The sequence below is a fragment of the Schistocerca serialis genome, chromosome 4, assembly GCF_023864345.2.
Source record: "Schistocerca serialis cubense isolate TAMUIC-IGC-003099 chromosome 4, iqSchSeri2.2, whole genome shotgun sequence".
NCBI classification, from domain to species: domain Eukaryota; kingdom Metazoa; phylum Arthropoda; class Insecta; order Orthoptera; family Acrididae; genus Schistocerca; species Schistocerca serialis.
This window is the reverse complement of record NC_064641.1, coordinates 382,627,584-382,642,921: the sequence shown is the minus strand read 5'-3', so window position 1 is coordinate 382,642,921 and position 15,338 is coordinate 382,627,584. Positions and strand designations below refer to the sequence as shown.

At 38.3% G+C, this 15,338-nt stretch overlaps 1 protein-coding gene across 1 annotated transcript in view; it reads right to left on the bottom strand.

Moving 5' to 3' along the window:
- LOC126474866 (calmodulin-binding transcription activator 1) overlaps nucleotides 1–15,338 on the bottom strand; it is a 1,815,894-nt gene that overhangs the window by 243,182 nt on the left and 1,557,374 nt on the right. Inside the window, exons 10-11 of the mRNA XM_050102346.1 lie at nucleotides 12,177–12,223; nucleotides 1,452–1,637 (exon numbers count right to left, since the gene is read on the bottom strand). Coding sequence (XP_049958303.1) covers nucleotides 1,452–1,637; nucleotides 12,177–12,223 — 233 coding nt within the window. The remainder of the gene's footprint in view (nucleotides 1–1,451; nucleotides 1,638–12,176; nucleotides 12,224–15,338) is intronic.

Genomic DNA, 15,338 nt, shown 5'->3' with positions numbered 1-15,338 from the left:
TTTGATCTTATACTTTTTCTACTGGCTTTTATACAATTTTATGTTTTACCTTACCAGGTTAGGGGCTTCATATTATTAGTATTTGCACTTTTTATGTGGATTTTAAGTATGGATCCAATTCCACATACAGTATGTCAGTACATGTTTTATTGTCAGATGCTCGTTTTGCTATGTGAAGTAATTTTAATTAATGGCTACGCATACTGCATTTTAAACATTACATTTGCAATACTGGTTAATCATGTACCCTAGCTATAGTGCCCTCTGCTGACCTCAGTTTCTTTGTATAAATACCAGAAGCATGCTGGTCGTCACCATCACTTACTATGTACCTACATGTTTAGTTTGATGTTGATAATACATCAGAATATTTTATGGTATGTATGGCTGGTATACATGGCTGTTAATCAAGTTAAAACTTTTTATCTTTCTTATGTAGCACCAGGACTTTTATAGATTTAGCATAAGCAAACTGAACTTAGTTGGTTAGACCTGTTTTTGTTTGTAACATATCTGAAGATGGCAGCAGTCGAAACCAGTAATAGTGAAGTGTAAAAATTTGTGCCATCAAGATGGACCTGTAAAATAAAGTGCCAAAAATATGATCACAGACTCATTTTCAGACTTTATGTCTTCAATTGATAAATTTGAGGTTTGCTGTGTGTCACCTTCTTGGTGTTGCAGTTTTAATGCTAGCAGTGATGCTGGAGTAAGCTTAGTGTTTCTTGAGCATTTCCCAACAGACTTCATGATGAAACAGTTCATAGGAGAGTGGCCAGAGGTCAGTGTTTAATAGGTACAATATTTTGGCAAGTGACCACATTGTCATCATCAGGTGCAGTGATGAACAGTTCATCAGTGTATCTGAAGACGGCAATGTGGTTGCTTGCATTAAATGTTGTGTCTTTTGGGCACTTACATTCACTTGTTCATCCTTGAACTATTTCACCAGTAAGCCCTGCTTTAAAATCTGTGGTGTTTATTATAACTTTCAAATTTAGTGTATATGATTGGGCAGTGGCAGCAGGGAGAAGTGGGTGGGAAGGCAGGAAGAGAGTGAAGTGCTCTCAACCAAGAAACATAATTTTGAAATATGAGCTATTGTGTTCACATAAATCTGAGCTATTGTGTGCATTTAAGTTTTTCTCAATGCTTCCTACAAACTGAAATTGATTCTTTCATATCATTGTTCATATTCCACCTAGGATTTTCCATTTTAGCACTGATTTTATATATTTAATATACAAGGAATTTAAAATGTTCTATAGTTTCATGAAGGATTATTGTGGAATGGGGACAAGACCCAGTTCCTTTTCAACATAAAACTGCTTAAAGTATAAAGAAATAAAAATTATTTTGTTAAGTATTGCATACATAAGTATAAATTAGTGGAAAGATAGAGAAACAGCCTGACACTATATATTGTTTATACTTTTTCACTTGGCACATACCTGATTACTGCTGTCAACTTCTGCTGTTGCTGCAGTAATTCGTCGCATGGGATGGGAACATGTCTTACTGTCAGCACATGTGGAATCTGGGCACCCACATTCGAGTTGCTTGCTAAGAGCAGCTGCACGAGCTACACGCTGCTTCTCCATCAGTTGCGTCACAATGGCTTCCACAGTTTCAGCTGTCTGTACCAATAAGATGTGATTAAACAATGTTCTTTTGTAATGCACATGTTGGTTATCAGACTAAAATATGGATTAGACAAAAGCATTTGAGACACTAATAATAAACGCTATATTTATGGAGTTACTTTCCTGGTGTATTTGTAATTCATAGATATCACATTTAATTTTCCCCTTGTACTATAACATCTCCAAGTGTGTCACGAGTTCTGTCTTCCCTCATTAGAAATTGTTATGGCCTGCTTCACTTACACATCTGTCACAGCCATTACAAATTCATTAAAAGTTCCTGCAGACATTGTGTCTATTTTTATAACTGTTTATGGAACTCTGTCCCTTAAATACTTGTACAATAGTAGGCAGAAAAAATTAAACTTACTGGTGACAACAACTGGCATTAAGATGAGTCACCCCTAACAAGGAGAGCCCAGATATAAAAGTGACTGACAAGCTTAATAAAACACAATGATGATAAAAACAGTAGGCTGGGATCTTCATAAAACAGAGCCGTTGCCAATCAGTCTCTTGTATAGGTTGCAAAAGTAGAGAAGAGGATCAAGTGGTGGAAAGGACATAACTGAAACATTGCATGTAAACCTTCAAATTTATTTTTACACTGTTCCCTATTGCAGAACATGTTTACTTGTGGAGAATATCTGAGAAATTATTAGTTTGAGTAGCATGAGGATGAAATAACACAGCATTGTGGTCTTCATGGTCAGAACTTCAAAATTTTATTGGAACAAATAATGAAGAGCTATGCTTTTCAAGGAATAGTAAAGATCCTATTAACCACAATTCAGAATTTAAATGCATCGATTAACAAGAGGTCAAGCAGTTTTGGGAGCTGGTGGTTGTTCTACGCCAAGTTGGGTATGCGTTCTCTGTTCGAACATCTAAATATTTAAGGCTGTTTTGATATAGTAATGTTGAGAATTGCTGTTTCTGGTAACTGAGTTGGAGGTTCTTGGAGTATAGTTCAGCTCTGTGAACAAGCCTCACTCTCACATCCCACTGGACAAAATGCCAAGTTATCATCAGGCGCATGACACAAAAAGAATGTGTGCTATGTAGCACACGAAAAAGTGAAAGATAAGTCTACAGTGCCTTAAAACTGGGATAATTTGGTTAGGGTATGGTAACCCTGACCAAAGAGAACCTGTTCTTCTGATCCTATTACACAGAACAATATATTTCGGAAACAAAACTCAGTTCCTTGTAGCATGACAGATACACCTGGGAAAACAGCACTTGGGAAATGGAAAATGAATATGATTCTTTGGAACGCAGAATGTAAACACTAGTTATGGCCAAGCAGAATGGAAGAAATTGCACAAGCAGCACCATTAACAAATACTGTAGCACAACAAGAAATATGAATAAGTGGAATGAAGAAGACAGAGAAAGAGAATTACTTTTCTGTTACTATGGGGAACAGGTAGATACAATTTATAATGAACAGGGTTGCTGGTTGTTAAAAACTTGGAAAACAACGAATTACTATACACACCCATCAATGAAAAATGAAATGATCATACAATATTATTGGCCAGGAGCCCCAGTAGTGTTCTGTGACCGCCTCACACAAGTCATTCTATTTGACGCCAGCTTGGTGATTTGCATGTCAATGAATATGAGAGGAAATGATTAACACAACAAAAAACTCAATGTGTGAATGAAGAAAATCTTTTACCTGACCAGGAATTGAACCTGGGCCAACACTTTCTACAGGCAACAATGCTAACATGTTAATTAAAGAATGAGAAAGATAAGAATACAAATATGTCTACTTTATAACAATGGCACACTTCAGTGCCAAATTGATGACACAAGACTAACTTTAAGATGTAGCCATAAAATACTCAGCCTCCAAAGAGTTATTAGAATTCAAATCAATTTGATTCAGTGAAATATGAAACACATCTGGACTTCAGGAAGTACGCTACACATGTTGTCCCTAATTAAGACCATTATGCAACAAGGGTGGTGCATTGTCAGAAGAGAACACATGTTCTGAGTTCACTGCAGCCACAGTTCTGCTGCAGTATGGAAAGCAGATGGATCACAGTGCAGGAACGAAATGGCACAACAACTGGAAACACACTCCAAAGTTTAAGTAGACTCAACAGTACAATTCCTGTGGGCAAAATGCCTAAATTTGATACAGATTCAACATGAAATTCAGATGCTATATGGTCCAGGTGAAATTTCATGTCCAGCGTAGTGACATATTGACATAAATTCGATTAAGGCCAAACAGATGTTGGTGAAGCTGATTGGGAAGTCCACATCTCACAACATGTAATTTCAGCCTTTTCAGAGAGCTGAAAGAACATCTAAGGGAAAGAGATTTTTCAACAAAAAGGAAAGTCAAACAGTGATCATTTAATGTTTCCAACAGCAAGAAGCAGATCGAGCAACTGAACAATTTTTACAGCATTCTGATTGTTGTTTAAAAGATGTGGTAATTATGTTGAAAAATAATGTGGTGTAACTCTGATATTGTGGAGTGTAGTGCATCATATAATACAAATTATTTGACATGTCATATTAGAGTTTAAGTTATATTTTGAAGTGCCCTTGTAAAATGATTATGAAAAATACAGAACATGGTTATCATCTAACAGTAATACAGCAAATCAATAATACGCTAATGTGACAAAAGTTGTGGGATAGCAATATGCACATATACAGATGTGGTAGAATGAGTACACAAGGAATAAAAGAGCAGTGCATTGGTGGAGCTGTCACTTGTACTCAGGTGATTCATACGGAAAGGTTTCTGACATGATTATTGCCACATGACTGAATTAACAGACTTTGAACATGAAACAGTAGTCAGAACTAGAGATATGAGACAAGCCATTTCAGAAAGTTAAAGAGAATTCAATATTTAAAGATCCACATTGTCTGGAGTAAGTTGAGAATAATAAAGTAAAGCCATTATTTCCTAGCATGGACACTGACACTGCCAATGGTCTTCACTTAATGACCGATAGCAACAGTGTTTGTTTAGAGCTATCAGTGCTAAAATACAAGCTGCCCTGTGTGAAATTACTGCAGAAATCAATGAGGGCAAACAATGAAGGTATCCATTAGGACAGTGTAGCAAAACATCTACATCTACATTTATACTCCGCAAGCCACCCAACGGTGTGTGGCGGAGGGCACTTTACGTGCCACTGTCATTACCTCCCTTTCCTGTTCCAGTCGCGTATGGTTCGCGGGAAGAACGACTGTCTGAAAGCCTCCGTGCGCGCTCTAATGTCTCTAATTTTACATTCGTGATCTCCTTGGGAGGTATAAGTAGGGGGAAGCAATATATTCGATACCTCATCCAGAAACGCACCCTCTCGAAACCTGGCGAGCAAGCTACACCGCGATGCAGAGCGCCTCTCTTACAGAGTCTGCCACTTGAGTTTGTTAAACATCTCCGTAACGCCATCACGGTTACCAAATAACCCTGTGACGAAACGCGCCACTCTTCTTTGGATCTTCTCTATCTCCTCCGTCAACCCGATCTGGTACGGATCCCACATTGATGAGCAATACTCAAGTATAGGTCGAACGAGTGTTTTGTAAGCCACCTCCTTTGTTGATGGACTACATTTTCTAAGGACTCTCCCAATGAATCTCAACCTGGTACCCGCCTTACCAACAATTAATTTTATATGATCATTCCACTTCAAATCGTTCCGCACGCATACTCCCAGATATTTTACAGAAGTAACTGCTACCAGTGTTTGTTCCGCTATCATATAATCATACAATAAAGGATCCTTCTTTCTATGTATTCGCAATACATTACATTTGTCTATGTTAAGGGTCAGTTGCCACTCCCTGCACCAAGTGCCTATCCACTGCAGATCTTCCTGCATTTCGCTACAATTTTCTAATGCTGCAACTTCTCTGTATACTACAGCATCATCCGCAAAAAGCTGTATGGGACTTCCGACACTATCTACTAGGTCATTTATATATATTGTGAAAAGCAATGGTCCCATAACACTCCCCTGTGGCACACCAGAGGTTACTTTAACGTCTGTAGATGTCTCTCCATTGATAACAACATGCTGTGTACTGTTTTCTAAAAACTCTTCAATCCAGCCACACAGCTGGTCTGATATTCCGTAGGCTCTTACTTTGTTGATCAGGCGACAGTACGGAACTGTATCGAACGCCTTCCGGAAGTCAAGAAAAATAGCATCTACCTGGGAGCCTGTATCTAATATTTTCTGGATCTCATGAACAAATAAAGCGAGTTGGGTCTCACACGATCGCTGTTTCCGGAATCCATGTTGATTCCTACATATTAGATTCTGGGTTTCCAAAAACAACATGATACTCGAGTAAAAAACATGTTCTAAAATTCTACAACAGATCAACGTCAGAGATATAGGTCTATAGTTTTGCGCATCTGCTCGACGACTCTTCTTGAAGACTGGGACTACCTGTGCTCTTTTCCAATCATTTGGAACCTTCCGTTCCTCTAGAGACTTGCGGTACATGGCTGTTAGAAGGGGGGCAAGTTCTTTCGCGTACTCTGTGTAGAATCGAATTGGTATCCTGTCAGGTCCAGTGGACTTTCCTCTGTTGAGTGATTCCAGTTGCTTTTCTATTCCTTGGACACTTATTTCGATGTCAGCCTTTTTTTGTTTGTGCGAGGATTTAGAGAAGGAACTGCAGTGCGGTCTTTCTCTGTGAAACAGCTTTGGAAAAAGGTGTTTAGTATTTCAGCTTTACGCGTGTCATCCTCTGTTTCAATGCCATCATCATCCTGGAGTGTCTGCATATGCTGTTTCGAGCCACTTGCTGATTTAACATAAGACCAGAACATCCTAGGATTTTCTGTCAAGTCGGTACATAGAATTTTACTTTCGAATTCACTGAACGCTTCACGCATAGCCCTCCTTATGCTGCCTTTGACATCGTTTAGCTTCTGTTTGTCTGAGAGGTTTTGGCTGCGTTTAAACTTGGAGTGAAGCTCTCTTTGCTTTCGCAGTAGTTTCCTAACTTTGTTGTTGTACCACGGTGAGTTTTTCCCATCTCCCACAGTTTTACTCGGCACGTACCTGTCTAAAACGCATTTTACGATTGCCTTGAACTTTTTCCATAAACACTCAACATTGTCAGTGTCGGAACAGAAATTTTCATTTTGATCTGTTAGGTAGTCTGAAATCTGCCTTCTATTACTCTTGCTAAACAGATAAACCTTCCTCCCTTTTTTTATATTCCTACTAACTTCCATATTCAGGGATGCTGCAACGGCCTTATGATCACTGATTCCCTGTTCTGTACATTCAAAGTCGAAAAGTTCGGGTCTGTTTGTTATCAGTAGGTCCAAGATGTTATCTCCATGAGTCGGTTCTCTGTTTAATTGCTCGAGGTAATTTTCGGATAGTGCACTCAGTATAATGTCACTCGATGCTCTGTCTCTACCACCCATCCTAAACATCTGAGTGTCCCAGTCTATATCTGGTAAATTGAAATCTCCACCTAAGACTATAACATGCTGAGAAAATTTATGTGAAATGTATTCCAAATTTTCTCTCAGTTGTTCTGCCACTAATGCTGCTGAGTCGGGAGGTCGGTAAAAGGAGCCAATTATTAACCTAGCTCGGTTGTTGAGTGTAACCTCCACCCATAATAATTCACAGGAACTATCCACTTCTATTTCACTACAGGATAAACTACTACTAACAGCGACGAACACTCCACCGCTGGTTGCATGCAATCTATCCTTTGTAAACACCGTCTGTACCTTTGTAAAAATTTCGGCAGAATTTATCTCTGGCTTCAACCAGCTTTCTGTACCTATAACGATTTCGGCTTCGGTGCTTTCTATCAGCGCTTGAAGTTCCGGTACTTTACCAACGCAGCTTCAACAGTTTACAATTACAATACCGATTGCTGCTTGGTCCCCGCATGTCCTGACTTTGCCCTGCACCCGTTGAGGCTGTTGCCTTTTCTGTACTTGCCCAAGGCCATCTAACCTAAAAAACCGCCCAGCCCACGCCACACAACCCCTGCTACCCGTGTAGCTGCTTGTTGCGTGTAGTGGACTCCTGACCTATCCAGCGGAACCCGAAACCCCACCACCCTATGGCGCAAGTCGAGGAATCTGCAGCCCACACGGTCGCAGAACCGTCTCAGCCTCTGATTCAGACCCTCCACTCGGCTCTGTACCAAAGGTCCGCAGTCAGTCCTGTCGACGATGCTGCAGATGGTGAGCTCTGCATTAAAGGACTATGGTGGCAGACGACCAACGCGAGCTTATTTGCTAATAGTACAACATTGCCTCAGCACCTTTCCTGGGTTTGTGACCATATCGGTTGGATTCTAGGAACTGGAAAATAGTGATCTGGTCAGATGAGTCCTGATTTCATTTAATAAGAGCTGATGGTAAGGTTAGAGTGTGGCCCACACCCCACAAAGCCATCGACCCAAGTTGTCAACAAGGCACTGTGCAAGCTGGTGGTGACTCCATAATGGTATGGGCTACGTTTATATGGAATGGAATTGATTACCGAGTGTAAACGGTTATTTTTGGATACTTGGAGACCATTTGCAGCCACTAAACAATAGAATTTTTATGGATGGCAATGTGCAATGTCACCAGCCCGCAGTTGTTCGCAATTGGTTTGAACAACATTCTGGACAATGAGAGCAAATGATCTGGCCGTCTACATTGCCCATTGAACATTTATGGGAAATTATTGATAGGTCAGTTTGTACACAAAATCTTGCACCTGCAACAATTTCGCAATTATGGATGGCTATAGAGGCAGCATGGCTCAATATTCCTGCACAGGACTTCCGACAAGTTACTGGGTCCATGCTAAGTCAAACTGCTGCACTACGTTAGGCAAAAGGAGGTCCAACACTATATTAGGAGGTATCCCATGAGTTTTGTTACTTCAGTGTATATATAAATCATCAGTAACAGACACTATGAGTTCTGTTCAGTTGTAATTCTGATAATTTTTTTGTGAAGTTAAAGTTGAGATAAAAGGTCTCTGAGAAGAGGAGTCAAGGTAAGTTTAAGGCAGAGAGATAAGCTATACTAAAACTAAAACACAAGGGCAAGAAATATAGAACAAGAAGAATCAAGGTAACAGTAAAAAGAAGGGAAGAAGAAAAAAATAATTATATATAAGACTGGTGACAGAAAATGGCATCCTTAATCCAAGACACATTCAGTGAAACTATAAGGTACAGGAAGAAAGAAAAAAAATTGTCCACTGAAGACAGTCAAATAGTGATAAAGGAGAAAAATTAAATCAGAAGAGGAATGCCATAAAGGAGGACAAGAAGAAACTGTACAGGATGCCAAAGATGCATGAAGCCAAGCAAATAAAACAAAAAAGAAATAAAAGAGAGTACATAAAATCTTAATGCAGAAAAATAGAATATCTCTGTGAATTAAACTGAACTGTTTTATTTGCCCATAAACAACTGTTGTGTTGTATAAGGCGTCATTATTCAGACATAATTACACAAACTGTTGTACAAATAATTAAAGAAACAGTTAACATAAGTTAAATATTATTACATAATATTGCTTTCTTGTACTCATCACAAAATTAGTTTTGTTGCACAGATTGTGCACACTAAAAATTAGGTTGTAAGAAGATTGCCCAGAAAGTAATGAACCACATTTTTTTCTTCAACAATTCTTTATTGAACATAATGAGAATTACACACATGAAATAATCATGTTTTATCTGCACACCCTATTTTTCCATGTAATCTCCATTCCGTTCTATGGCCTTCCTACAGCGAGAAACACGGGTATGTATGCCCTGTCGGTACCAATCCTTGTCCTGGTGGCAAAGCCAGTGCTTCACTGTGTGAATCACCTCCTCATCATCCTCAAAATGTCTTCCATGAGTGGCATCCTTAATGATGAATGACATAAGCTCACTGCAACATGTCAGGTGTGACAGCCATGGATGGTCTGACTGCTGCAAATCATGGAGCTCTGCCGAACCACCTTCTGATGACCTCACCCTCTGTGCCCAGTGACTAATTGTACTTCTTTCGACAGCAGTCGCTCCATATACTTTGCACAAGCATTTGTGAATATTCCCCACAGTTTCTTTCTCTGCAGTCAGAAATCCAATGACAGCAGTTGCTTGTAACATACATCACCTACAGATGCCATTTTAAAACTGTCCCACAGCTATGCTATCTGTCAGAAGTGACAGAAACTTGGCACACTCACTCAGGAGGCTTCAATTAATACACACATAACATTTCATATTCGAAGCATTGTTTTTGGCAGAGAAAAAAATGTGGTGCATTACTTTCTGGGCAACCCTTGTGTGCCAGAAGCTACAATTTTATGCGTTAGAGTGAAATTTATAATCAAAGATCACCTTTTTTCTTTATATATAAATTCATTAGTGTTACAGAATGCTTTTTGTCCAGCCATGTCTCTACAACTATTTTAAATTTATTTTCATGTAATTTCCTCAAGTCAAATGGTGTACGGTTGAAAAATATTTTGCTAGCATCCAAAAAATTATTTTGGACTTAATTTCAACAAGTCAAGGAGTGTGTCTAAGTTCCTGTTTCTGGTTTGATATGAGAGCACATCTGATCTACTTGCATACGTGGACATTCTGTCTGGCATGCATAAGTACTTTGAGTATACATAGACTGGGGACTGTAAGTATTTTATTCTCAATAAAGTACTGTCTGCAAGAAGTCAAATTGCTCAAATCAAAAATACACCTAACAGTTTTTTTCTTCCAGAAGAAAACCGCTTGTGTTCCAGCAGATTTTCTCCAAGGAAGTATTCTATAATGTAAGTGTGTATGAAAAATGGTGTAGTATGCCTTATGCATGAGCTCTTTATTCACACAATCCTCTAGTTTCCTAAGGAGATGCAAAACTCTTGCCAACTTACTGCAGAGCACTTCTGTGTCGGTATTCCAGCATTAAATGAAATTTGGTAACTCAGAACTGCAATAAAGAGAATTAACAGAACACATCAAGCATGAAAAGGGAAATGAGAACAAAAGTAATAGTCATTAAAATGATGGACAGTCCTCCAAGGAGTTATTAAACCTCTCCAATTAAGAAGAGTAACAAACAAAGTAGACTGATGAAGAACAAACATTGATGACATGTACCACATGGACACAAGAAGCAGCACTATCTGAAGAAGAAATAATGAAAATGTGAAAGGGTTGAAAAATAAGGAGAATACTGCAAGAAGATGGGATATAGATGAATTAATTGAATATGCAGATTATCAAACTAAAGTAGAAATATGTGGAATAAATGAACAAATTTTACAGACCAGACAGTACAGAATGTAGAGCATGAAAACTACATCCACTGCATAAAGAAGGATTAACTGTGCAATTTACATAGGTATTACAGTGCTGAACACTGCATACAAACAGTTCTCAGCAATTATCGACAGGGGATTTCAGAAATACACAGAAAAAAGTAACATGAAAATAATGATACAGATGCAGAAGAAGTAGAGGCAATGTAGATCAACTATCTGCAATTAAACAGCTTACTGGTAAAAGCCCTGAATAAACACCAGATCTGAGCACAGAGTGCATTTATTAGAATCAAACATTATTCGATAGATTTAACCATGAAATGCTCATGTGGGTAAAAACTATTTGTATTGCCAAGCAAAATTGTTACTTCATTAAAAGTGACTTTACATCAATGGGTAATAAAGTAAAACTGGAGCAACAGAGATAGGAGAAAGATTACAACACAGTAACAGAATAAACCAAAGGATGGACTTTCTACACCCTCATTTGCTTCAGTCCTACATATGATGGTTCAAAAGGTAGATAAGAGTGGCGCCTTAATTAATGATCCTCCAAAAAGTTTTGCTTATGCATATGACATAGAAATTTATTTATTTCAAACAATGGAAAGTCCAGGATGGAATGTAACAGTATTATGAAAAGGGTAGTTGCTACTCACTATGTAGTAGAGATGTTGAGTCGCAGACAGCTTTCAGCCAACAAGGTCTTCTTAAAAATTGGACCACACACACACACACACACACACACACACACACATACACACACACACATACACACACACACACACACACACACAACCACAGTTTCTGGCAGCTGAAACCAGACTCAGCCTGAAAACTCACTTTCCGACAGACTTTTTATTGTGCCTATCTGCGACTCAGCATCTCTGCTGTATGGCGAGTAACTGAGTAACAACTATCCTTTTCATAATATTTTATCTGACTCAGTCACATTTGTTTTGTTACAATATATCTGTCATTTAATTAATTGGTTCACAGCACAGTCAAACTTTTAATTGGATCTTGGAGTACTCTTCATTGTTAAAATCAGCACATATCTGGCAATAAAATGGTTAGGCACATTAAAAACTACTAATTGTAAACAAAACAAATGGTCTTCTCATGTCATCTTTCTAATGGCGTAGTAACTGTTTATGGTCTACAACAAATTTAATATCAGAAATAAAGATTAAAAATTAAGATGATGTTTGACTGAGTATGTAAGAAGGTAATAAACTTACTGATATTTCAAGTTCATTATTCAGGTCTGGCTCATCCTCGCTGAAAACTAAATAGAGAAAGACAGTTCTTTAAAAATTAAGTTCAGTACAAGCATACACATACAAACATAATGTAATATGTGCACTAAGCATACCAAAAAGCTAAAAAGAAGCAGCATTTCATTATCTACTGTTAGTGCTTCCAGTAACTAAAAAAATTGCTTATTACAACATTAAATTTATTAAATCCAAAATGGTTTACATTTCCCTTTTGTTTACAAAAGCACTGAAATTATTTGTTAAAAAGTTCTATGAGTGAGATTTGTATTGTACTTCAGCAAATATGTTTAGATACCTAGTGGAAAAGTGACACATTAATGGAAATTTCGTATCTGATGCTCAAAGTCTGAAATTGAAATATTGTCACGATGTCTGTAGGCAGCCACCAGTGTGCATCTCACTGTGGCATCAGAAAATCACTTTGTTGTGCCTATCACTTACAAAAATCAAGCAGATAATCTGAAATTCAAGTGGTATAGAGATCTATAATATCTTTAAGCCTGTCTGATATTTATACTTAATTTTTATTATTCCTTTGAATAGGTGAAATTTGCACTTCCAGTACAGTTCCCCCTTGAGAACTGGCAGTCACAATGTTTTGTGAAGTGGCTGAACAGTGGGGGCTGACAATGTAATGTGACCATTGGAGTACTACTGCTGCTGGGAACAGTCCAGAAGGCTTGCTCTCAAATGCCAATTAGTTTAAATAGGACTGTATTTAATACACAATAATACATATCTGCAGTTATACACCTATTACTTGGTCCAACAGAGAATACATACCTCTATACATTAATAATAACAGTTACAAGTTAATATCAGAGTACACATCAGTGCAGGGAAGCCTTTTGTGGTAGTTTCTGGATAGAATTAAATCAATGTTCCAATAACTTCAGCAACCAATAATTTTACCAGTTGTATTCCTGACTGATTTGTACATATATTTATTCATTCACATATTGTTTTCCAGGTGGTTTGGAGCAGGCTCATCTAGAACTCAGTCATATTATGATGGAGAAAACTTCACTTACATTTATTTCCCGTTACACAATACCAACTCACTGTTTTCTTAGCGTTTCTCTTATCAGAACCCAACACTGTTTCTTGCCTCTCTGTCTATATGTCAGACACCTCATCAATATACACTTGCAAGTACAACAATGGCAAAATCCTCAATCTTCCCATACTTTTTCATTATTTTCTGTCTGAAGACTGCAGCTCTCCATAATAGTTCACCCTGGGCAACTCTCTTCATCTCTACATGACAACTGAAACCTACATTCAGTGGAACCAGCTTATTGTAATTAAACCTTGGTTGACATCTACAACTTTTATCTCCCACACTCCTCTCGCCCCTAAAAAAAATATATATATATATATACAAACACACCTGGGGGAGTTGCTAGTCTCCTACCAGGCGCCTCCCCAGGTGGTGGATAGGGGAATGCTCACCAGATATGGTGGGTACCGGGGAAATAAAATACCCGGGGTGGACCAAAACTAGCAAACTAGGGCACGACGGTTCCACATGTCAGTGGCGGTTTCCCGACAGCGTCTGTTCCACATGTTAGTGGTGGCTGATTTGTGTTTCAAGGCTCCACAACCTTGATCCTACCAACTGGCACATGTCAGACCAAAATACAATTACAAGTAAAATCATGGTTCGTGTATGTAATAACAAAAGTACCCCAGGTGGTGAAATCCACCCACCTAGCAGAAAGGTGGCAACCGGTCTATCGGATTCTGGGGAGACCGGACCTACACGACTTGTGAGTGGATCGGAGCACTCTGGAAAACTTCCCAAAAATGAAGATTACATTGGAACAGTAAACATACGGACACTAATACAAACCGGAAAATTATACACATTAACAGAAGAATTAAAGAAGCTGAAAATCCAAATCCTAGCAGTACAAGAGACCAGATTTCCTGATAATCAAATCACTGACTACAATGGCTTCAGAATTTTCAAAAGTGGAACGGACAGAAAAATTGGTAAAGGGGCAAACATGTTTGGTATGGCCTTTATGGTCGAAAAATCCTCAGTTAAATTTGTAAAATCTGTAAAAACTATTAGCAATAGACTAATGTTTCTTAGGTTGAAACACAAGAATAAATATTACACCCTAATTAATGTTCACGCACCCTGCAACGTTGACAATAGAAAGGACCTAGACAATGTGGATAAATTTTGGGAACGATTAGAACTTGAAATGTCAAAGATACCGAGGAATGATGTCAAAATACTTCTTGGAGATTTCAATGCACAGATTGGCAGAGAAAAGAAATACAGGAAGATGGTTGGGCTATACCCAGCACACAAATTGACCAACAAAAATGGCATGCGACTAATCCAACTTTGTCAACAATTCAACATGAAAATCAGCTCAACGTCGTTCAATAAGAAACCAAGAAAACAGAAGACCTGGAGATCCCCTATAAGCCAATTGGGAGAATTTCAAATTGACCATGTGGCCATCTCATATAACTTCCAAAAAGAGATCAGAGATATCCAGGTTAGGAGAGGTGCAAATATTGACTCAGATCATTATCTCACAAGAGTTCGGGTCCAATTCACCCCAAGAAGGAAAACACCAAGAATTCCACCAGCAATCCCAAAATTTGACCTACAAAAACTAACAGAATCAGAAACAATTAAAAAATGGGAAAATTCTCCCGCAAACAACTGGGAAACATTCAAGGAAAAAATCACAAAAATAGCGAAGGAGCAAATACCACTGAAGAAGAAGCACAAACATCCATGGTGGAATATGGAATGCGAAAAGGCAATTCAAGTTCGTACAGAAGCCTTTGCGAAGTACAGTTCAAATAAAAATGAGAAAACTCTTCAAAACTTTTTAGAAACACGGAAACTTTCAAATAAACTTATTAGACAAGAGAAGAGAAAGTATGTAACTCAGCAACTGGAATCAATAGAAGCAGATTTTAAAAATTATAATACGCATGGATTCTACAAAACTTTTGCAAACCAAATTAAAGGGTATATCCCTCAAAATGTCTGTTTTCGGAAATCAGATGGGAATCTGGCACTAAGCGACGAAGAAAACTGTGAAGAATTAGCCAAATATTTTGAAACGCTACTAAACTGTCCAGAACCAACAG